The sequence below is a fragment of the Misgurnus anguillicaudatus genome, chromosome 23 (genome assembly GCF_027580225.2).
Source record: "Misgurnus anguillicaudatus chromosome 23, ASM2758022v2, whole genome shotgun sequence".
Taxonomy (NCBI): domain Eukaryota; kingdom Metazoa; phylum Chordata; class Actinopteri; order Cypriniformes; family Cobitidae; genus Misgurnus; species Misgurnus anguillicaudatus.
Window position 1 is genome coordinate 35,050,022 of NC_073359.2, and position 26,510 is coordinate 35,076,531.

The 26,510-nt window shown below is 39.4% G+C and overlaps 1 protein-coding gene across 1 annotated transcript in view; it reads right to left on the bottom strand.

The window, feature by feature from the left end:
* LOC129452685 (NACHT, LRR and PYD domains-containing protein 12-like) overlaps positions 1–26,510 on the bottom strand; it is a 116,033-nt gene that overhangs the window by 65,371 nt on the left and 24,152 nt on the right. Inside the window, exons 6-9 of the mRNA XM_073861812.1 lie at positions 18,190–18,363; positions 8,205–8,378; positions 7,828–7,998; positions 2,168–2,341 (exon numbers count right to left, since the gene is read on the bottom strand). Of these exons, the coding sequence (XP_073717913.1) occupies positions 2,168–2,341; positions 7,828–7,998; positions 8,205–8,378; positions 18,190–18,363 (693 nt within the window). The remainder of the gene's footprint in view (positions 1–2,167; positions 2,342–7,827; positions 7,999–8,204; positions 8,379–18,189; positions 18,364–26,510) is intronic.

A 26,510-nucleotide genomic window follows, 5' to 3' on the forward strand; every position in this document is an offset into this window, starting at 1 on the left:
TTTGTGGGCATCAGGGAGCAGCTATCAATATGCTGGAGATTCCCGAAACTTCTGGGAGACTTGGGATGTCTGAAGTACAATGACATTTAAACAAAGCTTGACAAAGACAATGTAACACAAGAGGGCTCATATACAGACAGGGAACCAATCAGAATACAACACATCAGGGAATGGGGAAGCAAGACATAACCATGACAATGAACACTTTCAAAATAAAAGACATGAACATGAAAGACAGAACTTTATAACAAAAGACTACAACAAAACACAAACACTTACATAGACATTAAATCTGGAAAGACATGTTATTCAACTAAACAATAGCACAGAACAGCTGGCTAAATAGGTGTCCGTACATGTTAAAGTAACACAAACAGTTATTTACACGATACCAGTGCTTTAAGTGGGCCGGAACGCCCGGTACTCAGTACCACCACTTCCAAAAATAGCTCGAGCGTACCACCACCTCTCCGTGTGCCCAGAACGTGCTTTTATCGTACCGGAACGCTCATTTGCACATCTGTTTAAAAATCGGAGGTTTCATTTAATCCTTTGGCTAGACTGCGGCTTTTCAGAGCGCCCTTAGTGTACGCCTCCTAATACGTCCCACCGAGAGCAGAGACTACATTACCCATACACGGTTAAAATGAAAATACAATGAACACTTAATATGCCCTCCTTGTTTTAGACTCTGAGTAGTAAAAAAACAAGGTCAGAATCAGAGGACTCGCTGGCTGACATCCCACCAAGCCAGAATGATAGCTGCAGGTCAGACGCAAGCCTTGTAGGTACGTGATAATCTCCGTTGTCGCGGCTGTCAGTTTGGTTCCCCTCGACGCAACTTCAGATTTCCTCAGGCGATGTGCAGAAAACATTCTTGAAATAGTAATATACATTTAGTTTAATTGCTAAACTACAAGTGAACAAAATTTCAATGAATTTGAACGACGTGCACAGTAGTTTTACCACCTGCAAACTGGAAAACAATGGGACAAAATAAATGACTTTCGAGTTTCAAATGGCCAGTATTTTGTTATACTTGACCCCATAGACATGGTCTTGGTTTCATTTTAAAGTTTTTTTTCAAGCTCTTTCTATCTGAACAACTAGTTTTAGCATTTAACCATGCTGAAAATTTTACTCATGTATCTACCTTTTGCACATTTTATTTATGTTCAAAAGCTCTTTCTAGATCGAGTAAATCCACAAACTTATAAAAGGATTTATTATTTTTTACAAGGTCGTCTGTTGACTGCTGAATATAAAACCCCTTCAATAGGAGTCGAGTCAGCAAAAAAAAAAATATATTCAATTCAATTCATTTTTATTTATATAGCGCTTTTCACAATTTGTTAATTGTATCAAAGCAGCTTTACATAATAGATGTAGTGAAAAGCACAGAAAATCGACAGATAGCATTAACATAATACACGATAGCACAAGCAGCTAAATTTGCTGCGGCTATAAATCAACATTATAAGCAAACGTATTACTAATGTAACGTATAGAAGTTAAGCCCAAAAAGGCTGCCTCCCCGGGTTGAAAAACCCCCTAGGAGAAAAACCCCCCGGAATTTTAGCCGGGGAAGTAAAAAAAAAGTCCTAGGAGGAAAAAACCCTTGGGAGATATATATATATACACATTGAAACGGAACGAGATTAAGCGGAGATTAAGCGGGTATAGAGTAATATAGAGTATCGGCACCTCTTTTGGGCCACTTAAAGCACTGCACGATAAACAATAGCATACAGAACATACCTGGGAGGCTGAATATGCTAAAATAACACGACAAGCCAAATCAAGTTTAAAAAGGTTCCGAAATTCTTTCCACATCACTGAATCCATTGAATTACATAAATACAGGAGCAGCATAGAGCAGACTCTCGCGACTGTAGACAGTAATGGTTTCTCTTGGTTTACATGAAATAATTTTGACATATAAGTCACACCTGACTATAAGTTACAGGACCCGCCAAAACTATGAAAAAAGTGCAACTTATAGTCCAGAAAATATGGATAAGTTAAAATAACTTACTTTTTACTTCAGTAGATTTTTAAACCAGTAAATTAAAAGTTTCATTAAAAGTAATGTTATGGTACTTGAGTCAAATATTGTATCACTCTTTCCACCTTTGGATTTATTTTGTATCGTTTCAACATGACTCACCTGACTTTCTTGAGTGCACAGTCTTGATCTTGTATTAAATCATAGATGAGTTTAACTCCTGATTCTCCAGGATCATTTCCACTGAGATCCAGCTCTATCAGATGTGATGGGTTTGATCTCACAGCTTTAGACAAAGCAACATAACCTTCTTCTCCAATACTACAGTCTGAGAGTCTAGATAACAAAACAATAATCATTTTTTATAATCTATCAAATAAATTTCCTTCATATTCTGGTAAGTGAAAATAACATTTCCCTTTCGAGGAACTCGAGCTGCGTCGCCATAGCAACGACTGAACTTGTAACACATAATCAATAATTTGATGATTGGATATAGGCTGGATGCCATGCGGACCAGGGGTATAAGAAGGCATCCCACACAAACACACTTGCTTTTAGTGCATCAGCAAGTGACTGCGTGTACATTTGCATAAATCTGAAGTATGTTTAAGAAGTTCAAGTATGTGTATCTCCCTGTCGGCTCGATATCACAGACAAGGATACACATGTATGTGTGTCTTATGCGGCTTTCACATAGGAAGCGGTGTGCGCTGCGCTCGCCGCTTGTGCTCTGCTGGCCAGACCCGAGTATAAGCAGCTAATCCTCCATTTTGTTTGGACGCCCCGTTTCTATTGGCCGCGCGGGTAATCTTCACAGAGCGCAGTGCAAAAGTTAAACTATTTTGAACTTTGACCGCGGCGTGAGCGCAAGCTGCGCTCGCTGCGCCCGAGCTTTGCTCGCCGCAACAACAAACCGCCCTCACGCGGCGCAAGCCATTGAAATTAATGGGTTTCATAACGCAGCGCGCACCGGTGTGCGCTGCGCTCGCCGCTTGTGCTCTGCTGGCCAGACCCGAGTATAAGCTCTTCGTTCATTTTGTTTGGACGCCCTGTTTCTATTGGCTGCGCGGGTAATCGCCACAGAGCGCAACGCAAAAGTAAAACTATTTTGAACTTTGACCGCGGCGTGAGCTATATATATAGCATTTAAATATGATTTTTGCATTTTAATTTAAATCAAATTTGAACCTGTTAACATAATGCAACATCAATTACTAACATCAATTACTGTAATTACATAAACAAGAATTAATGAATGCTTATATACAATATAATGTTCATTTTTTTGTTCATAATGCATTTACTAATGTGAACAAATACAACCTTTTTGTAAAGTGTTTGTTAAACATGTTTATAATGTCCTCAGTTGTTCTGTGTTGTGCATGTAAGTGGTCACAAGAGGGCACCAAAGTGTAAGCTATGTAAAACGCGTTTGCGTTAATGTTTGTCCCCTGTGGGTTACGGTAGATCAGTGTGTCTGTTCATCTCTGCATGTATGTAGAGCTGCTCTGACCGTGAGAATGATGTGTCAACAGCAGCAAGTTAATAAATATACTTAAAGATTAATCTCCATCATAATTTGTATAAAGGGTAGGCAAAATAAGCATATGCTTCAGCCTGCACCTTTTTCGGTTGATATGTGTGTATACATTTTCTTTGTTTTGGAAATTATGTATGAGGACCGAAATAAATTTTGTTGTTGATTGATTGATTGATTGACTTCCGAATGCATCCCAAGCTGCATCAGCAGTGTTGCACAACTCAACAGTGGTACAGAAATTTGTATTTTTATTATTATTTAGTAGTACATATAAACATAATTCAGGGTTTGTTCTGATCACAGTCATAGCTCTAATAATACAGTAAGTTATATGAATATAAACCCTGAACTGGTATCAGACACTCTTCTGCAGGCAGGGGGAGGGGCAGGGCTGTGTGCTCTACCCTCCACCGCCACTTTTAGAGTGTGCTTGTAGCAGCTAGGAGGCTGATCAGGTTGCAGCAACAGTACAATTTGTCCAGTTAAAAGTTGTTCTATCACTGAAATAATTTTAGAGACATTATTTAAAGGTAAAAAAACGACATAGTGTTGCTTTAAGACCTAAACATTCGTGTTTATGAGGATACTTGCAAAAGATGGGAATTTTGATGCGTGTATGCATTTAAGGCTAATATAATGGCAAAATACTCACGAGCTTAATGAGAAGGGGATACGCGGCTTGCACACTCCTCTTAAACAGAAACAGGTATATAGCGCATATAGCACTGTTGTTTGCGTTTCAATGGCTTAAAATCACTTAACTTAAAACTGCGGTGCGTGAACAAATGTTAAGCTTTATGACCATGCGCACAGCAACGTGACGTGGGCGTGTAACCTCAAATGAGAAAATACTACGAGTTAAGTATGTGCACTCAATCTGCAGACTGCTTAAACTTCGGCAGGAAATGAGGTGGCTATAAATTGTAAAACATAACCCGCCAAACTGTCTAGTAATTTGACATCGTTACCACAATAGCTGGACATGATTTTCATAATTTCATTTACTGCTACCATGTCGCAGACCCCCCTCACCCCTCATTTTCAAAAACTCATCGGATCTAGACGAATCACAAGAATTACCTATTTTGGATCAAAAACGGCGAATTTCGCCAAAAGGTGACAAGTTTGCACCCCTGCAGGACACCACACATTGCCCACGGTGGTTTTCCATGGTGCAGACGTGGCAGAGGCTGGTTGTGTTGATCCCTCCACGGGGAAACTTTATTTCCTTAAGTGGAAAATTGTCACCTCTTGGTGCTCAGCTCATCTGACAGACCCAGTTACCTGCCCTGTCGACGTAGTGCGGAGGTTTCTGCAGGAGCATTTCTCTGATGGGTTTACTCCTTCCACCATTAAGGTTTATATGGCACCAGTTTCTGCCTACCATACTCCTGTGGAAGGCTCATCAGTGGGTAGACACGCATTAGTGGCTCGCTTTCTTTGTGGCAATCGCAGGTTGCAACCTTTTAGCCACACTAGGGTGCCTACTTGGGACCCAGCAATTGTGCTGGAAGGGCTCTCATGGGCTCCGTTCGAGCCACTTGAGACTGCGCCAGATAGGTTTCTTGTCTTTAAGAATGTGTTCCTTCTGCTCTTACCTCTTTAACCCCCTGGGGTCCAAAACGCAGCGCCGCGTTTTGACGTGTTTTTTCCTTATCATGGCAGAATCAACTTAAAATACTCCATCATTAATAATCATACACTTACGTGTTTGACATCATTTGACATGGTAAAGGGTCTTCTTTAATTAGTGTTCATTCACAACAACAACAGATCTTTGTGTTTTTGTCAAATAAAGAAAATAAACAGGGTGTGCATCGAGACATTTCTGTCTCCGCCAGCTGTCTCTCAAAACGCGTTACAAAAATCAATTGAAACTCCGCGAATACTCGTCACACAAACATGATACACATATCCAAAGAAAGCCTGAAATGTCTACTTTTAAACAAGCTAAATATAATCGAAAACAAAAAATGCCTGTTTATATAATCTGCATTGAAGTAAAGAGAGTACCATTTTTCCTGGCTGACTTCATTATCTTTAATACGGACAAGCCCACAGGCGGTACCGCTGTTGATATGGTAATAATGAAGACACGAGCTGTTCAAAGCATAACAAGCAAAGCGTAAAGTTTTATCAGATTTAAAGACTTTACCACATGTTTGGATTATAAACTTTACACACACGTGAGGAATATCTTCATTTATGTCTGGACATTGAGGAAGAGAAGCGTTCATCTTTAACATTACCTAAGAAGAACAACAATGGAAGACGCAATGGAGAAGGGTATATTCCTGAAGAAACTGTAAGTAATTTATCTTCATTTATATTTGCTATTATGGCTTGTGCAGTTCAGCCTACATACAGTAAGCAACCTCAGAAGACTGCACGCTTCGGATTGAAAAACTTTCGCATCGTTTACAAACGGATGCGTGATCGTCACGTAATGGCGGATTTCACTGTTGCATGCTGTACAGTGTTAAACACAATTATTCACTTATATCCTTCATGGCAACTTTCAGTAAGCCTGAACTGCTGTATCTTTTAAGTGTGTGATGTAATATGATTCCATGTTTACATGCTTATTTACAAACAAATCTGCGTGACCTCTGATAATGGTGGATATCTGTTACATGTTGTACAGTGTTAAGACACAGTTATTCACTTTCGTATCTGTCATGGCAACTTTGAGTAATGCTGCACTGCGGGATTTGCTGTAAAATGATTCCATATTGTTTACATGCAAGGCAATTCCATACATTGCGCTTTACACGCGACACCGTTTTTATGAGCGCCGCAGACGGAGACCCGAGCTCCCGCCATACGTGATGTGTTTTTAAAATTCATACAAGCTTACAGAAACACGTTTAAAACAGAAGCTAGACGATAAGAAGATGGGCATCTGAAAACAGTCATCTGAAAACAGCTTTTTATATAACTAATCACGGCAGATGTTTATCTGAGATGTTCTGAATTTAGTTTATGTACATGATAGTTTATAATGTAGTATCTGATATTTACACATCAGTTGTATATGTAAGGGTATTTCTGTGGACAATTTATGCTAACAGCTGTTTATAACTCTCTTACAGGTCTGCATCCCTCTCATCAGTACAAAACTATGAAGTGGAAAAACACTTTTTGAACATAAAGCTATATGGTAACATGAGCCACATGAATAATTGTCAATATATTGTTTTATGTGAATAAGTAGGCAGGATGATTTTCACATCATTTTAAAGAAAAAACTCTAGACTATTAGATTTTGTTTAGGAAAGTCTTGTTAAAACATGTTTAGTATGGGTTTTGTGGACTTATTTCAGTGACTTAAATTTTTTGCTTTTTTAAAAATCATGCATAAACATTTTTATCTCAAAAATACAAACATGTACATACATGTAGTTCATATAATATTTTAGCCCAGTTTGTGCTGAACGCACTTGTCATTATTATGTTTTAAAGCACCTGAAAAAAGACCAAATGTAGGAGCATGTCAGAACCTCTGACAGTGTCCCAAAATGGTTGGACCCCAGAGGGTTAAAGCGAGTGGTGGACCTTCAGGCCCTGTCAGTTTGCACCAGGGATGGGTAAGGCTTTTCTACACCCAGAGCCAGGTTATGTTCCTAAGGTGCTGAACAATGTGCCATGGCCTATTGTTCTGCAGGCCCTCTTTCCTCCCCCTTTCAGGAGCGCGGACTAGGACTTCACCGCTCACCTTCGTCATATTTATAATTTAGACCTAGACCCCTCTTTAGGGTCCCAGGTTCTTTGCCTTGACTGTGTTCAGTTATACACGCTACAGGTATTTGGTAGTATGGAAGCATGGGCATTTCTTTCCCCAAAGCATTGCCATGGCGACGCAGCTCGAGTTCCTCGAAAGGGAACGTCTCAGGTTACGTATGTAACCCTGGTTCCCTGAGAAGGGAACAAGACGCTGCGTCTCCATGCCATACTCCCTGCATCCCTGTAGGCACTTGCTTCGGCACTTGGTAGCGAGTGTGTTTGTGTGGGATACTTTCTTATACCCATTATCCAATCATCAAATTATTGTTTATGTGTTACACATGCTTCAGATCAGTCACGCCAAGCCGTTGCTATGGCTATAGGGAACCAGGGTTACATACATATTTTTATTTTTACTGCAGACATATTTTAAATCTTCTTACTTTATTAAACTGCATTCATTTGCAGTGATTTAAAAGTTGAGAAGAGAGAAAGTTAATCTTTTAAAATCTTCAATAATCCCCCACAGAGTCATTTCTTGATGTAATGTTGTTACCTGAGTTTGTGTAGTTGACAGTTTGTATTTTCTAATCCGTTGTGAAGTTTCATGACTCCTGAATCCTGTAGATTATTGTTGCTCATGTCGAGCTCTTTTAGACCGGGTTTTGATCTTAAAACTGAAGCTAAAGCTGAACAACTTTCTTCTGTTAGACCACAACCACTCAATCTGAAATATTACACAACACAAACATTATTTATACACAACACTCTTATAATGGGTGTGTATTATTTACTTCATTCATAAACTCATTTCAAAATAAAAACATCACAACAATAATACACTTCAATTCATAATTTCCTCTTCATTTAAACCCACGATATTAAATGATGTTGTGTTTGTTAAGAGACTTTAAATAAAGATGAAATCCTCACATGAGTGTGTTGAGTCTACAGTGTTTATCCTTCAGTAGATCACAGATCTGTAGCAGTATTGAATCTTGTAGTTTATGATCATTCAGATTCAGTTCTCTCTGGAGTAAAGGATTTATACCAAGAGTTTCACTCAGATACTCAACAGCTTTCACTGCAGAAGAGCTTTTCAATAACCTGAAGAAAGAAGTTGTTCACATCGACATTATCTTCCTGACAAGAACATCCGGCGAAGCTGAACATATGGCAAAAACAAAACTTGAAGTACTGTACATTATTACATCTATGTGATAACCTGCATGCTTGTAATGTTAAAAAGCACAGCTAGACATACCTGACTTGTCTTGCCTAAAATGTTACAATTATACAATTGATAACAATTTTTGGCAGGTATAAAAATCAGGGGGAAAATTTCATCTAAATGTTAGGGGGGACAATAAACATAAAATTTTTCAAGAAATTTTTTTGAAGGGGACACCAATAATACAGGCAAAATTGTACTTGCAAAGAAATGAACGTTTCTCTTTCTCTATGAACAGACGCAAATGTAATTTTAATACACATGAATGCAGAGGTGGAAAGAGTAATAGGTAACACTTTATTATAATGTTCATGATTTAACATTAGTTAATGTATTAACTAACATGAACAAACCATGAGCAATACATTTGTTACAGTATTTATTCATCTTTGTTAATGTTAGTTAATAGAAATAAAGCTGTTCATTGTTTGTTCATGTTAGTTCACGATGCATTAACTAACGTTAACCAAATTTTATTAAAGTATTAGTAATTGTTAAAATTAACATTAATAAAGATTAATAAATGCTGCACAAGTGCAGTTCATCATTAGTTCATGTTAACTAATGCAGTTAACTAATGTTAACTAATGAACATTATAATAAAGTGTTAGCGAGTAAGGTAAATATTCCACTTAAGTAAAAGTAAAGTTACTTTAATAATATTTTATAACATCACATACATCAAAGTACTCCACTGCATGGCTGGCCAGTAAAGGCTTTAGAGATTAAAAACTAATGACATGGCCCCCTTCTTCACCTGACTTAAACCCTATTGAGACCTTTTGATCCCTTCTTAAGCAGGACATTTACAGTGAAGGTAAACCGTACACCTCTCTGAACAGTGTCTGGGAGGCTGTGGTTGCAGCTGCACAAAATGTTGGTTCAGATCAAGAAACTGACTGAATCCGTGAATGGAAGGCTTGTGACTGTTATCGAAAAGAAGGGTGGCTATATTGGTCACTGAGTTTATATATTTTTTTTTTATTGTTTTGTAAAGTTTTTTTGTAAATGTAGAGTTTGTTTATTATTCTCACTTTAACAGGTGAAAAAAACAAGTGAGATGGTAAAATCTTTGTTTTTCATTTAGTTGCCTAATAATTTTGCACACTAATAGTTGCCTAATAATGATGTACATAGAAATATTCTCTTAAGAAAGCCAACATTTCACTTTTACTACTTTAATGTTCAGGTTTGAGGGTTTGTTTACATCTTGAATTGACCAAGAGCACTGTAGTTGTACAATAACAAAAGTAATCCTCAAAAATACAACTTGCCTAATAGTTCTGCACTCCCTGTACTTTTATCCTTTACATGTTTATTGTATTCTAGCTTCCCTGACCTGTGTACCCGATGTCTTTCAATCTCTCTCTCTCTCACTCTCTCTCTCTGCAATGTCTAATGACCTGTGCATTCCCGAGGACGTTCTTAAGTTATGTTTGACTTGACGCAAAGCTGCTAGACCTCGAAGGATAATGCACATGTATTAAAAACGCGTCGTGGAAATTAGCGGTAAAAACCCGGTCGGCAATTCAAGAGCCTGAATGAAACAATCGCTTTGCGTCAATGGCCAGGGGTTTCTTTCATAAGAATTGAATTGAGGGTCTGCATTAGCGCACACTTGTCTCGTCCCTCTCCATAGCTCTTTTTGCGCGTTCCCCCGCCCATCAATCAATCATCCATGGCGCATCTTTATCCCCTTGCTTTTTGTTTTATTTTTTACTCAGTAACGGATATGATTTAAAATGTAGCGAAGTAGCCTACAATACTTTAAACAAAACATACTTAAATAAAAGTAAAAGTACAGATTTTAAAAACTACTCAAAAAGTAAAAGTACACACAAAAACAAAACAATTACAGCAACGTAAATGTAATTTGTTACTTTCAGCTCTGCCTCCCCTCTGCATGAATGCATAAAAATGTTTTCTTGTTCTTTTATCTGCTTCTGTTCTCATAAAACGAAATATGTTTATGTTTATATGTCCAGACCAGTTTTAAAACATATGAGGATAAACTGATAAGTGGTGGGAAACGTTGGTTTGTAGGTACAGTGGGGCAAAAAAGTATTTAGTCAACCACCAATTGTGCAAGTTCTCCCACTTAAAAAGATGAGAGAGGCCTGTAATTTTCATCATAGGTACACTTCAACTATGAGAGACAAAATGAGGAAAAAAATCCAGAAAATCACATTGTCTGATTTTTTAAGAATTTATTTGCAATTTATGGTGGAAAATAAGTATTTGGTCAATAACAAAAAAGCAAGATTTCTTTCTCTCACAGACCTGTAACTTCTTCTTTAAGAGCATCCTCTGTCCTCCACTTGTTACCTGTATTAATGGCACCTGTTTGAACTTGTTAGCAGTATAAAAGACACCTGTCCACAACCTAAAACAGTCAGAATGCAAACTCAACTATGGCCAAGACCAAAGAGCTGTCAAAGGACACCAGAAACAAAATTGTAGATCTGCACCAGGCTGGGAAGACTGAATCTGCAATAGGTAAGCAGCTTGGTGTGAAGAATTCAACTGTGGGAGCAATTATTAGAAAATGTAAGACATACAAGAACACTGATAATCTCCCTCGATCTGGGGCTCCACGCAAGATCTTATCCCGTAGGGTAAAATTATCACCAGAATGGTGAGCAAAAATCCCAGAACCACACGGGGGGACCTAGTGAATAACCTGCAGAGAGCTGGGACCAAAGTAACAAAGGCTACCATCAGTAACACACTATGTAGCCAGGGACTCAAATAATGCAGTGCCAGATGTGTCCACCTGCTTAAGCCAGTACATGTCCGGACCCGTCTGAAGTTTGCTAGAGAGCATTTGGATGATCCAGAAGAAGAGTGGGAGAATGTCATATGGTCAGATGAAACCAAAACATAACTTTTTGGTAGAAACTCAACTTCTTGTGTTTGGAGGAGAAAGATGCTGAGTTGCATCCAAAGAACTCCATACCTACTGTGAAGCATGGGGGTGGAAACCTCATGCTTTGGGGCTGTTTTTCTGCAAAGGGACCAGGACGACTGATCCGAGTTAAGGAAAGAATGAATGGGTCCATGTATTGTGAGATTTTGACTCAAAACCTCCTTTCGTCAGCAAGGGCAATGAAGATGAAACGTGGCTGGGTCTTTCAGTATGGCAGTGATCCCAAACATACCGCCCGGGCAAAGAAGGAGTGGTTTCGTAAGAATAATTTCAAGGTCCTGAAGTGGCCTAGCCAGTCTCCAGATCTCAAAAATCTTTGGAGGGAGTTGAAAATCTGAGTTGCCCAGCAACAGCCCTAAAACATCACTGCTCTAGAGGAGATCTGCATGGAGGAATGGGCCAAACTACCAGCAACAGTGTGTAAAAACCTTGTGGAGACTTACAGAAAACGTTTGATCTCTGTCATTGCCAACAAAGGGTATATAACAAAGTATTGACATAAACTTTTGTTATTGACCAAATACTTATTTTTCACCATAATTTACAAATAAATTCTTAAAAAAATCAGACAATGTGATTTTCTGGATTTTTTTCTCATTTTGTCTTTCGTAGTTGACGTGTACCTTTGACAAAAATTACAGGCCTCTCTCATCTTTTTAAGTGTGAGAACTTGAACAATTGGTAGCTGACTAAATACTTTTTTGCCCCACTGTATATAGTTGATTAACGCGTCGGCTCTGTACACTTCTCAACCACCCGACTGTGTGGTGCTGGCAGTGGACCAAACCACTGTGAGGCAAGGGAGGTGGGGAATCCAACTTTTTACAACGTTTTTGTTGTTGCTCCGTAAGCATTTGTATTGTTTTACTTCTTACACAACTATTTTAAGTATTATAAATCATTAAATTATTTTCAATACACATATTTTAATGATATTTTGGGGGGACAACCCTCAGATAGGGGGGTCCTGTCCCCCCCGAGCCCCCCGGGATTTCCGCCTATGCACATAGCTAATAATTATATTTCTAAGGTGTTCTACTTCAATTTCCACTGTTACACAATCCAAAACATTGTCTACGCTATATGAAACATTTTTTACAATTTTACTTCTTAATGATTGATCTATATACAAAGCAACTCCTCCGCCCTTTTTGTTATTCCTATTGGTGGTATACAGCTCATATCCCTCAAGACCCACATCACCCACTTTGCCATCATCAAGTCAAGTCTCTGATATAGCTATTATAGTAAATTTTTTAAGGGACTTAAGAAATTCTTTGATAGCTGAGTAATTTTTGCATACTTCTGCTATTGAAATGGATGTGGAAAGAGTTTGATCACCACCCACATAACCAAATGTCTCTTTTGGAAGCCATGCGTGCCGGATGTAAAGACACGAGTCCAGAGGACTGCCATGGATGGATTCACTTCTTCGAATCCGTTGCAATTTCAGATGTCATTCTGCCAGTATCTGGCACAGGTCAAGGCTGATGGGGTTGGTTCAGCCAGATCCTGGGGTCTGCACTGGGGGGCCTGTCCACACTCCAGTAGGTGGGCCCATGTCTGTACTGCTCCGCAGGTCAATGTGTCGTCTGTCTGGAGGTTCCAGATCTTCATATGTGCTTTGCACCTCCCCGGTTCTACTCGTAGTCTGTGGAGGGTCTTTCAGGTTGGCCATGGGAGATTGTGCCTGCTGGCGAGACATTCAGTCGGAGTAATTCCTCTGTCCATCCAGTCCTGGGCTCGTGTGGTTAGCTGGTTCCATTCATCTTTCCAAATGTTGGTCCTTGCTATTTTTTGGTTGTCTGGAGAGGTGAGACTGTCAGCAGAAAACTGGCTCTTGATTTCAGGCGGTGTGGGAGTGCTGTGTGTCCATGCAGGGGATGACTGGTGTCATTCTCCAGTGTTCTCCGCTCGTCTTGGGCGATGATGGATTGTTTGATGTATGGGGGGGCAATGCCAGCTAGAGCGTAGAAACATGGTAGAGCCGTTGTTTTTATGCGTCCTGTAATAATGCGGCAGGTGTCGTTGAGAGCTGTGTCAATCGGTTTGGTATGGTGGGAGCGCCTCCAGCTTGAGCATGCATATTCGGCTGTGGAGAAACACAGAGCTAGAGCAGTTGCACGGATGGTTGGTGGATCGGCACCCCATTTTTAGTTTACCAGTTTGTGCAGGATGTTATTGCGAGTGTATATCTTGCCTTTGGTGTTCTGGAGGTGGGTTTTGAAAGAGAGTGTCCTGTCGAGTGTGACTCTCAAGTACACAGGGTGAGGGTGGTTGGAGAGTTTGTTGCCATCCCATGAGATGCGCAGTTCTTTTTTCACATCTCGGTTTTGTAAATGAAAACTGCATAGTTGGGTTTTTGATTGATTGGGTTTCAGATGGTTATTTTTGTAGTAGATTGTCATCTCTTGGAGGGCACTTTCCAGAACAACCTCAATGTCATGATTTCGGTCTTACCGGCCGCTATGTTTTTGTCTTTGTGTTTTGTTTTGACAGCTTCACACGTGCACGTCTCTCACATGGGTGTCATCAGTGTGATTTCCTTCACGTGCATCACTTCACAGATGCTCCTCATTTTGATGGCCAATCGGTTTGCCATTTAATCCCTGCGTGTTTTGTGTCTCGTTGCAAGTTCGTCTTTGTATGTGCTCGCCCGTTTCTAGCCCCGTCTAGATTCTAGTCTAGATCTATCAAGCCTGTTTAAAGTTTATTTCTAGTTTATCTGTGTTCTCTGCTGATTGTTAGGATTTGGATTACCGCCACTGATACCATCTGCTATCCTCGATTTTCTCTACTCATAAAGGACTGACGATCTATCCCCGTGCAGAGGAGTCACGCCGCAGCTTTGCCGCTGTCCAGAAGGCGGTCTTTCGCCTCGGGAGCTGTCCAGCACTCAGCACCTAACGCTCTCTCTCTCTCTCTGCCCGCCACAGGATCACTCCTCTCACCCGCCATCTGCTGATGTGTAGCTTGTGCCTGGACGTGCGCGGATCTCTCTCTGTTCCAGTGGTATTCTCTTCGCTCTCCCGCCGTCTGTCTCGGTGTGGCCTTTGTGCCCAGACGTGTAGTGGATATTGACTTTGAGTTTTGGTGAATAAATATTTCTGATCATCTGCACTGGGATCTCTCTGTGTTTTCTCTTCGTAACACTCAATCTTCTGGAAGTTCTCCTGTTGGGTGGTGATGCAGAGATCGTCCGCGTAGGTAAAGTGACGGCATTGTGAGGGAAGTGGTTGGTCATTAGTATAGATATTGAAGAGAAGGGGGGCCAGTACACTGCTATGTGGTGGGCTGTTCTTTTGGGCTTTCCATTTGCTCTTCTTGTCATTTAATTGGACAAAGAAGCGTCTGTTGCTGAGGAGGCATTTGATGATTTGGCACAGGTCGAGGTCACCAGTCATGTCAAAAAGTTTCCTAATCATGGTGCGGTGTTGGACAGTATTGTAGGCAGCAGTAAGATTTATGAAAGCTGCTCCAGTGATGAGTTTACACTCAAAGCCATCCTCGATATGTTGGGTGAGGTTCAATAGCCAATTGATGGATAAGGCACTCCAGAAGGTTCTTCCCCAGGTGAATGGCAAGAGAGAACATGTGATGTGATGATGAAAACCTGTGGCCTGATGCTATAGAGAGGCAGGATTAACCCCTCAATTATTTGTTTGAATTAAAGTATGCACTTTTAGTTTTTACCTTTTTTCCTCATTACTGTAATTCCGTAAATCACTACAGACTATTGAAGCAAACTGTTAATTTTCATTTAAATTAAATAATTGTTATGTTCTAAACATGTAAATAAATCATGTGAAAGAATGTGAAGAAAATATTACTTTGTATGAAGTCACTGAATTTGTAAGGATAAAAAGTTACTATTTTCTATATTGGTGTTTGATGCTAGTGTTTTCCTCTCAGTGTGTTGTGAGTGACAGTGTGTGTTGTCTCAGTGAGGGTTGTGAATAGTGTTTGGCTGCACTGAGCCTGTTTTGAGCCATGTGTTAAGAGTTGTGTTGCTTGCAATATTTGTTTTGTTACTTATTTGGTGTTATCAGCAGGTAAACCAAAATGCAGACACTATATTGAGGAGCACATGATACAATAGCCGCTTTTGCACTATCGGGCCTGTGCGAGCCAGGGCTTCAAACGGACCTTATGGAGCCAATAGCCTCAGACCTCCAGCTGTGTAGCCAAAATCACGACGCGTTTGCATTGTCAAGCCAATAGCGCCGCAGCGCTTCAGAAAACCCTGCCCTTAATACGCCTACCTGGATGTAACGTCACACAACTCTGCCTGTTTTACCGTGAGGAAGTCACTTCAATCTGACAGGAGATGGGAGTGAGATCGCATCATCATACAACAAACATAATGAAAATAACTGAGGCGGCTGTTTGCACGGTGAAAGCCAAGATGAGAAGATAGAGATGTTTGCTCCATCCGCGGTGTTACTCTTGAAGTTTATGTTGGCTGCACACGAGCGATCTCACAACGAGACAATATCAGATCAATAAGCAATAGTAAACTTTATGAAGTGGTAATTACAAATAAAGCGTTCATCTACCTAATGTGCCATTATACACAATATTTTAAAGAATATAACGAGTCCTAGTTTTACATTTATGTAAAATAATCTTATTTTAAAATATGCACGTGTGTCTAAATAACGTTAAGTTTGTAATTATAGTTCTGTGGCGATGTAAACATACTTACACATTATATGAGGTGTGATATCATTAAACATGAAAACGTTAGTTGAGCATCACATGAAACACAAGGTAACTGTCCAATAGCTATTTCAATAATGTGTCAATCAATAAATACTTTTGTATATAAAGAACTGCCTCGAATAGCTGATTAGGACTAAAAATCACTTTACTTGCATCTCAAAAATCAAAACGTTTGAGAAATCATTAGAAAATGTACTCGTTAAGAATCAACTCTGAATATACACAAGTATTTAAAAAGCTATGTTACAGTGGTTAAGTTAATGTTGGTTATATTTACCATTTTGTGGCATCTTACCATTTCTGTGTTTCAGATGTGATTATTAAGCAATCATTTTCAATAAACTGACAAGCAGCCGTAGTAATAGCACGGTACTTTATTTACATATGAAGTTTATATCAGTGCACAGACAGGTGTATTTAAAGACATCTCCTCCGGACGGATTTCAACATCCATGGCTCCTGTCGTCTCATCATCATCATCTTCGTTTCATCTCCTGCTCTTTCATCTGTTGCTGTATCATCTCTCATATACAAAATAAAAACTCCTGAATGACAAACTGAAAGCTTTACGTTGGCATTTTTCTGTAAAACGGACACAAAAGCAGCACATGTGACGTTTTGTATAAAGGGTTTGTAAATACACATACAGTATACCGACATATAAAGTTTGCTACATTCATATAAGAGTTAAATTAATCTCCAAAATACCAGAAAGCATGGCTATGACTATGACTATAATAAAACCATGGTTACTTTTTCTAAGGGCTGACTAGAAAATTCTACAGAGATGACAATATAACACAAAAAACACAATAAACACCCATGTAAGACACTTCTGCAATGGTTATTTGTGTTGTATTTAAGTGTTTTGTATGCAAACGTGTTTTTGTAAGCAAAACTCACCGACTGTAGATAGATACCATCGTGACTCGAGTGATCACTTCTTTAATACATGGACGATGAAATGATGATCCAACACACATCTTTAATTTCCCAGCACTGTTGCACTTTAAACACTTTGTTCTGTGCCCGAAACTTTATAAACTTCTCCCGAACCGGTAGCCGTGTGCGCCGGATCCTTAGCGTGGCGAGTTCGGCGCTGTAATGCGTCTTTGTTTTTTACATATGCAGATCACTTTCTTCAGTCCGAAGTACAAACATAGCAGGCATCTTCCGTTAAACAGTAAATTACTAGTGATCCCGATTATTTTTAAAGTTTTAAATCTGCAGACGATGCGCATCTTGCCAGAGACTCAGGTAAACTCCGCCTTTGACATTTACCACTCCCCTAGCCCCGAGAAGCCCGCTCTGGCCCAAGGAATTCAGCGGGCCAGAAAAGCCGGGCCTTAAGCCCCAACGAAGCACCGGTGAAGCATGATCATGCCCCGGAAGTGACAATGCAAACGCCACAGGCCTCGGCAGGCACTGGCACGCCCGCTTGAAGCCCGATAGTGCAAACACGGCTAATGTCATCTAAACGATATTATAATATTTTGCAAAGACAGTATAGACAGCATGTTCTGACAGTTGCACTGTGCAGAAAATGTATCAGGTATAAAATTATGGCTTTTGCGCCGCACAGATAGAGAGAGAGAGATGCGCTGTATAAGCAGCTTTTATTATACAAACAAATAGCTTTTTAGAGTACCTCCATGATTTCGCAATTTATTTTTGCGATCAAAATGACCTTAATTTTATGGCATTCATTTCCAGAAATTTACGCAAAAATTTATATTTTTCTCTCTAATTAGGATATCAATGTTTGTATAATATTAACAACCATGCCATGCTCAAAATTCCTTAGATCACCTTTCTTTCCCATTCTGACATTCAGTTTGGAATTCAGGAGATTGTCTTGACCAGAACCACACCTCTAAATGCATTGAAGCAACTGCCATGTGATTGGTTGATTAGATGATTGCATTAATGAGAAATTGAACAGGTGTTCCTAATAATCATTTAGGTAAGTGTATAGTTGATTTAAAATGTTCCTTAAATGAACGTATTTTTGCACAAATTAAAATTATAAGAACACTCACCTGACAGTCTTCAGTGCACAGTTTTGATCTTGTATTAAATCATGTATGAGTTTGACTCCTGATTCTCCAGGATCATTTCCACTGAGATCCAGCTCTATCAGATGTGAAGGGTTTGATCTCACAGCTGAACATAAAGCAACATAACCTTCTTCTCCAATACTACAGTCTGAGAGTCTAGAGAAGAGAAAAGTTTGTTAATGTCTGTACAAAAGTAAAAGAGGTGTGCTTCAAAATGTTATTTAAGTAATTACATCATAGTTGCAATTTGCTTTGTTGGTCTGATTTGTACAGAATTTTGTAAAGTAAGTAAAGGACAGAATTTTTTTGTACAGTACAAAAAACAGGTTTACTATAGCTCCTGTGTTTAAATGTTATCGTTATGTCTAGCACTTCCTGCTACTGACTGAATGATTCTCAAAGGATGCAGGTTAGTTCCTGATCATGTTTTATCTTTTGAGTGCATTTACATGCACAGAATAAGCGGATAACTATCAAAAATCTGCTTATATCATGCGTTTACATGCAAATCAATAAACCGGATAAGCAGACAACTGTGTTTACATGGCACTTGGACAATTGTCAGGTTTCTCGCAAGTAGTCACCGCCTATAGTACATAGTTGTTCAAGAAGCCTACAGCATATCTGTTTTGCGCTATACTGTTGTATCTCTTCTCGTGTCTGCAAAACCTGTAAATGTAACATGAGCTTTTATTTTCAGTTTTTCTTGACCAACTGCTTGATTCGAGCGGAGACTTTTATGCGTTACTTTGCACTTACTTCCGCCTGTGACATTTATCTGTCACATGTGGAGACATTCACACATGGACAAAACCATGAAAAAGCCGGTTAAAGGACAAGTTGGGTATTTTACACTTAAAGCCCTGTTTTCAGATTGTTTATGATGAAATAGAACGGTTTTGACTGAAATTTCGACATATGCAGCTGCCCCGAGAATTTTCGGATGTTTGTTGTTTCACCTCACACCTCTGTAATGGGTTTAATGGTGCACTGGAACAATCCTTCCTAAAATGCATTAAACTTTAGTTTACAAAGAGGTGAAACTCACAGAGTTGTCAGGGGTGTTCACTGATATGCTCACACAAAAATCGCTGCAAAATATGCTTTCCAACAGCTGTTTTACCGTTAGTTGTAAACTTGTGGACCTACAGTGGGGCAAAAAAGTATTTAGTCAGCTACCAATTGTTCTAGTTCTCACACTTAAAAAGATGAGAGAGGCCTGTCATTTTTGTCAAAGGTACATGTCAACTATGAGAGACAAAATGAGAAAAAAAATCCAGAAAATCACATTGTCTGATTTTTTAAAGAATTTATTTGTAAATTATGGTGAAAAACAAGTATTTGGTCAATCACAAAATTTTATGTCAATACTTTATGTTATATACCCTTTGTTGGCAATGACAGAGATCAAACGTTTTCTGTAAGTCTCCACAAGGTTTTTACACACTGTTGCTGGTAGTTTGGCCCATTCCTCCATGCAGATCTCCTCTAGAGCAGTGATGCTTTAGGATTGTCGCTGGGCAACTCAGATTTTCAACTCCCTCCAAAGATTTTCTATTGGGTTGAGATCTGGAGACTGCCTAGGCCACTCCAGGACCTTGAAATTATTCTTACGAAACCACTCCTTCTTTGCCCGGGCGGTATGTTTGGGATCACTGCCATACTGAAAGACCCAGCCACGTTTCATCTTCAATGCCCTTGCTGACGAAAGGAGGTTTTGAGTCAAAATCTCACGATACATGGCCCCATTCATTCTTTCCTTAACTCGGATCAGTCGTCCTGGTCTCTTTGCAGAAAAACAGCCCCAAAGCATGAGGTTTCCACCCCCATGCTTCACAGTAGGTATGGTGTTCTTTGGATGCAACTCAGCATCTTTCTCCTCCAAACACAAGAAGTTGAGTTTCTACCAAAAAGTTATGTTTTGGTTTCATCTGACCCTATGACATTCTCCCACTCTTCTTCTGGATCATCCAAATGCTCTCTAGCAAACTTCAGACGGGTCCGGACATGTACTGGCTTAAGCAGGTGGACACATCTGGCACTGCAGGAATTGAGTCCCTGGCTGCATAGTGTGTTACTGATGGTAGCCTTTGTTACTTTTGGTCCCAGCTCTCTGCAGGTTATTCACTAGGCCCCCCCATTGCTCTCACAGTTGATTTCTTCACACCAAGCTGCTTACCTATTGCAGATTCAGTCTTCCCAGCCTGGTGCAGGTCTACAATTTTGTTTCTGGTGTCCTTTGACAGCTCTTTGGTCTTGGCCATAGTTGAGTTTGCATTCTGACTGTTTTAGGTTGTGGACAGGTGTCTTTTATACTGCTAACAAGTTCAAACAGGTGCCATTAATACAGGTAACAAGTGGAGGACAGAGGATCCTCTTAAAGAAGAAGTTACAGGTCTGTGAGAGAAAGAAATCTTGCTTTTTTGTTATTGACCAAATACTTATTTTCCACCACAAACCGCAAATAAATTCTTAAAAAATCAGACAATGTGATTTTCTGGATTTTTTTCCTCATTTTGTCTCTCATAGTTGAAGTCTACCTATGATGAAAATTACAGGCCCCTCTCATCTTTTTAAGTGGGAGAACTTGCACAATTGGTGGTTGACTAAATACTTTTTTGCCCCACTGTATTTTTCCAAACGCCCCACACCCGTATATTCTTCCGCTTAGAGCTTGAATAATAGACACTTCAGCTCAGGTGGTGGCGCTAATCCGCCATTGCCAATTGCAAAAATACAAACAAAGTTCCCGGCGAGGAGTAATACCGTACCTCACAGCACATCTAATACAAGTCAATGGAGTTGTCAAAAACTACGATAAAACAGCTGTTGGAATGCGTCTTTTGCAGTGATTTTTGTGTGAGCATATCAGTGAACACCCCTGACCACTCGGTGAGTTTCACGTCTTTGTAAATGAAAGTTTAATGCATTTTAGGAAGGATTGTTCCAGTGCACCTATAAACCCATTGTAGAGGTGGGAGATGATACAAGAAACACCCGAAAATTCTCGGGCCAGCATCATATGTCCAAATTTCAGTCAAAACCGTTCTATTTCATCATAAACAACCGGGGTAATGAGCAAAAAACTATCTGTGCCAATAGGATTTTGCTTACACCGCTTATGGGCTTTCCCCAAAAAAAGAAAACAGTTTAATGCATTAAAATGACCCCACGTTATCAGTTTATTAAAAATAATCGCCGTAAGTACATACACTACAGCCTATCTATCCCATCCTTATGCCCTTATAATGTCATCTTGCACTATTCTCCACTATCAGTGTTTCTCGGTGATTAAAAGTCTATGTTTAAAACATTTGTCAAATATTTAAAGTATATGTATAGTCTAGAGATCGACCTTCAATTAATTGTTGATAAGAATTAAATCGATAAATCTTGACGATGGTCAAAAAAGCAAAGTCTTGTACATGTGTGCAGCAGGAGAAACAAACATTATGCAAGCGCACAGGAGTTAAAAAAGCTATGATCACAACCATGCTTGATGCCAAACAGACACCTGGGCATTTTAACGTCATGCGAGACGGGACTGGCTGTCAACAAAATGAAATGGCATCCGCAGCAGATCTGATAGGGTCCAATACAGTAAATGCAAATACGGTTAGCCTACTGAAAGCAAAGTCCCTCTAAGAATAAAAATGCTGCTAACACTGCTATACACAGGGAAGAAGACAAGAGGCAGTTTTTTTAATGAACAGATTAAAATGTAATCTTAAATTCTGACAACTGTAAAATGTAAACTATAAACTATAAACTATAAAGGGCCGTTCACATTATAACAATAACGATCTATGTAAACTATAAAAAATTGTTTGAATTTTTTTATATTAAAGAGAATAGCAGAGTTTACACCATAACTACAGGGAGTGCAGAATTATTAGGCAAGTTGTATTTTTGAGGATTACTTTTGTTATTGTACAACTACAGAGCTCTTGGTCAATTCAAAATGTTAACAAACCCTCAAACCTGAACATTTAAGTAGTAAAAGTGAAATGTTGGCTTTCTTAAGAGAATATTTCTATGTACATCATTATTAGGCAACTATTAGTGTGCAGAATTATTAGGCAACCAAATGAAAAACAAAGATTTTACCATCTCACTTGTTTTTTTTCACCTGTTAAAGTGAGAATAATAAACATAAATAAAACTAATACAAATAAAAAAAATATATAAACTCAGTGACCAATATAGCCACCCTTCTTTTCGATAACAGTCACAAGCCTTCCATTCACGGATTCAGTCAGTTTCTTGATCTGAACCAACATTTTGTGCAGCCGCAACCACAGCCCCCCAGACACTGCCCAGAGAGGTGCACCGTCCACCCCCACTGCAAATGTCCTGCCCAAGAAGGGATCAAAAGGTCCCAATAGGGTTCAAGTCAGGTGAAGAAGGGGGCCATGGCATTAGTATTTCACCTTTAAGGCCTTTACTGGCCAGTCAAGCAGTGGAGTACTTTGATGTATGTGATGGAGCGTTGTCTTGCATAAAAAAGTCTTCTTGAAAGATGCAAACTTTTTCCTGTACCACTGCTTGAAGAAAGCGTCCTCCAAAAATTGGCAGTAGATCTGAGAGTTGTTTTTTATTTCCATTTTCAACCCAAAAAGGTCCAACTAGCTCATCTTTAATAATACTTGTCTGTGCCTGCCTGCCTGTATTGTATAAGACACTTTCCTCAAGCAGTGGCACAGGAAAATGTTTGCATCTTTCAAGAAGACATGCACTGGCATGTAAAGGCCTTAGAGATGAAAAACTAATGACATGGCCCCTTCTTCACCTGACTTAAACCCTATTGAGACCTTTTGATCCCTTCTTAAGCAGGACATTTACAGCGAAGGTTAACAGTACACCTCTCTGGGCAGTGTCTGGGGGGCTGTGGTTGCGTCTGCACAAAATGTTGGTTCAGATCAAGAAACTGACTGAATCCGTGAATGGAAGGCTTGTGACTGTTATCGAAAAGAAGGGTGGCTATATTGGTCACTGAGTTTATATATTTTATTATTTTCTATTTTTTTATTAATTGTTTATTTGTAAATGTAGAGTTTGTTTGTTGTTCTCACTTTAACGGGTGAAAAAAACTAGTGAGATGGTAAAATCTTTGTTTTTCATGTAGTTGCCTAATAATTCTGCACACTAATAGTTGCCTAATAATGATGTACATAGAAATATTCTCTTAAGAAAGCCAAAATTTCACTTTTACTACTTAAATGTTCAGGTTTGAGGGTTTGTTAACATTTTGAATTGACCAAGAGCACTGTAGTTGTACAATAACAAAAGTAATCCTCAAAAATACAACTTGCCTAATAATTCTGCACTCCCTGTATAATGATAAAGATACAATGAACAATATAATTGGAATCACTTTGAGCAATTTTTTCCCACCCGATAAATGATAAACCATTGGCAGCCAATCAAATCTATTTGATTATTATTAAATGACAGTGGTGAACCTCATTGCTAAGGTCTATAACATAAAATTACCTATGTTTCGAGCGCTGATGTAGTTGCTTTGAAATTCACTACGTAATGCTTTTATTCTACCACAATGACTACGTCAAAAGGCAAGATATTAACATTAGATTACACAAACTAAATTCACTGTTTAGAGTTACACAAACGTGGCTTGTTGAGGATATCTGCTGGCTACCTGCTCTGTAAATGCAACAAGAACAACATTTTATATTCAGTGACATGTAAACCAGGGGTGTCCAATCCTGCTCCTGGCGATCGACTATCCTGCAGAGTTCAGGTCCAACTCTAATCAAACACACCTGCCTTCAATTTTCAAGTAATCTTGAAGACCTTGATTAGCTGAGTATTTGATTTGGGTTGGAGCTGAACTCTGCAGGACAGTCGATCGCCAGGAGCAGGATTGGACACCCCTGATGTTAACAATTGCAAAAGCATATTACAATAAATTTCCAAAATTAGTTATTTCCATTAAAGGCAAGTGTTTTGCGCGAGTGCCGCGCACGTGAGCGAATTAGCATAAAGTTATCTTTATGATGTGGACACTAATATAGTTATTGTTACAGTTAATGTTATAGTTATCATTATAATGTGAACATCCCTTAACTGACTGTCGTTACATCCGGAAAAGATATCACTGATCATTATTTATTGTCTGAGACGCTACACTCTAGTCAAATTGACTGTTTCAAGTTTTCTAATGGTAGAATACCGAAGGTTGCTATCTTCATAATATAAGTATCTTTGCTGAAAGGCCTTCATATACTACTTAAGCAATATCGCTCGAGTAGGAGTGTGATATAGCTCTATATCATCACTGCTGTGATTAGGCCAAAGGCCTCTTTGTTTGGGAACTACTTTCTTCCGCCACGGATTTGAGGGCGGCCAGAATGACAGGTAACACTTTTGGCTGTTTTGAATCTCAATAACTCAATGGGCGGACGTTTTTTAAATATTACAGTTTCTTGGTCACAAAGTGTAGTTTTAAGATTAGTTAGGTCAAGAATATATATGTATAATATTCAAATCTGCAGTCGATTAGTAAAGATAGCGCCTGTTTGAACGTTTGCTTAAAAAAGATTCGGTACGTGAGCCATGAGTGGAAGTCAGTGTTCACTCGCCCCGCTGACCACGGCCCTCTCTGGGCTATATCTCTGACAGGGATTCCCTGGCTCTCATGTTGGCCCTGTCTGTGTTTGATGAGATCAAATCAGCAGTTTTTGGTGTCATGAAACTAGTACTTGGTTTCTTGTCGATATTTTGTGTCTTTTGTGTTGTTATTGTTTTGGCACGAGGTAAAAGTTAATAAAACTATACTGATATAATGTTACTAGTGCTTTCCCATTTATTCTTAACGCGATATGAGCACTCGCTTATTATAAGACTTTGTTTTTGTCAGTACTATATAAACAGTTTTTTATAAGTGTCACAGATGTTTTTTGCATGCTGTTAAATATATAAATATATCAGTGGTAATATCTCATAACGTGTTTAATAATCACGTCACGATTATCAATGTCTAATTTAAAAGCTGCAGTGCTTACCTGTGAAGAAGTTTATTTTAATCCCAATCTACATCAATATGAGTTTACCATTATAATCACATGTAATTTGTTTACCATGAAGTTGTGTTATGCTGTGTGTGAGTCAGGAGTTTAAAAGCCATCTGTGTGGTGCATTATGTGTTAGGAAGTTATGCATGTCATGTGTTAGGCTGTGTGTGGATCAGGAGTTTGTTTGCCATGGGATTGCTATTGCAACCCAGCTGTGTGTATTCATGTTTCAGGGCACAAAGGATTTTAGTATTAGCAAACAGCCAAGGGTCAAATAGGTCAAGGAAAGGAGACACTGGTTTGGTCTGGGGACTGTCATGTGATTCTTCAAGTTACAAGCCTGAACAGAAACATATTGTTAAAGCATATGGAGGGGAGGGACAAAGACCATATATATTTACCAAGCCTGGCTCAGAGGGTCAGACTGGTTTGGAGATTTCCTCCCAGGCCGGCAGACTGGGTTGGGAGGAATTCTCCGGACGGCCTCGGCTTTTGTTTTGTCCGGAAAATAAAAGTCTATCTCTTGAAATCAGAACCTAAGACTGAAGATTGTTTCATTTGAGGAAAAGGAAAACCACAACACGTGCAGTTCCAATGTGTTTTCACGTTCTGAGAAGAGAGATCGCTTCAGAGAAAATTATTGTTTTCATTCCTTTTTCTAAGTGTTAATCATCCACACGGTGTGACAATACTCCACTTAAGTTTAACGTTACATCCAAGAGCGCTGATCTTCGACGGGATAATCACTTCCGATTGGGATTACAGACTGATTGAGGAGCTAGTGAACTAATGAAACACACGGAGAGTGTTTAAAAACAGCGCGTCTGTGTGTATCCGTGTGTACCTGCAGTTTTTTCAGTCAGAGACGAGCCTGTTTAAAGAACTTCCATTCAGTAATACTAAAATGACCAGTAGGTGGTGGAATGATACGAAAGGTGAGGTGGTAACACTGATCTATATAAATGACTGGATTGCGCAAAGAATGCTTGACATAACAGCGTGAGGTGAAGCCAGCGCAGAGTTCTAGGGGCCATCTTGGTATGTGTCACAGGTCGAGAAGCGGACCGCCCCTGTTGCGGATAACGCTCCTCCTATTTCCACCCCAAGGAGGTCCCAAAACACCCCAATGACCAGGCAGACAAGGAATTAAAAATTAACAAGTTGTATTAAATATTAAAAAGCATATAGGGGGATTAAATACTACAAAAAAGGTCTCAGTCCTTTGGGTTCTCATATCAAGGAGGGGGGGGGGCATTAGGTGCGCTGGGC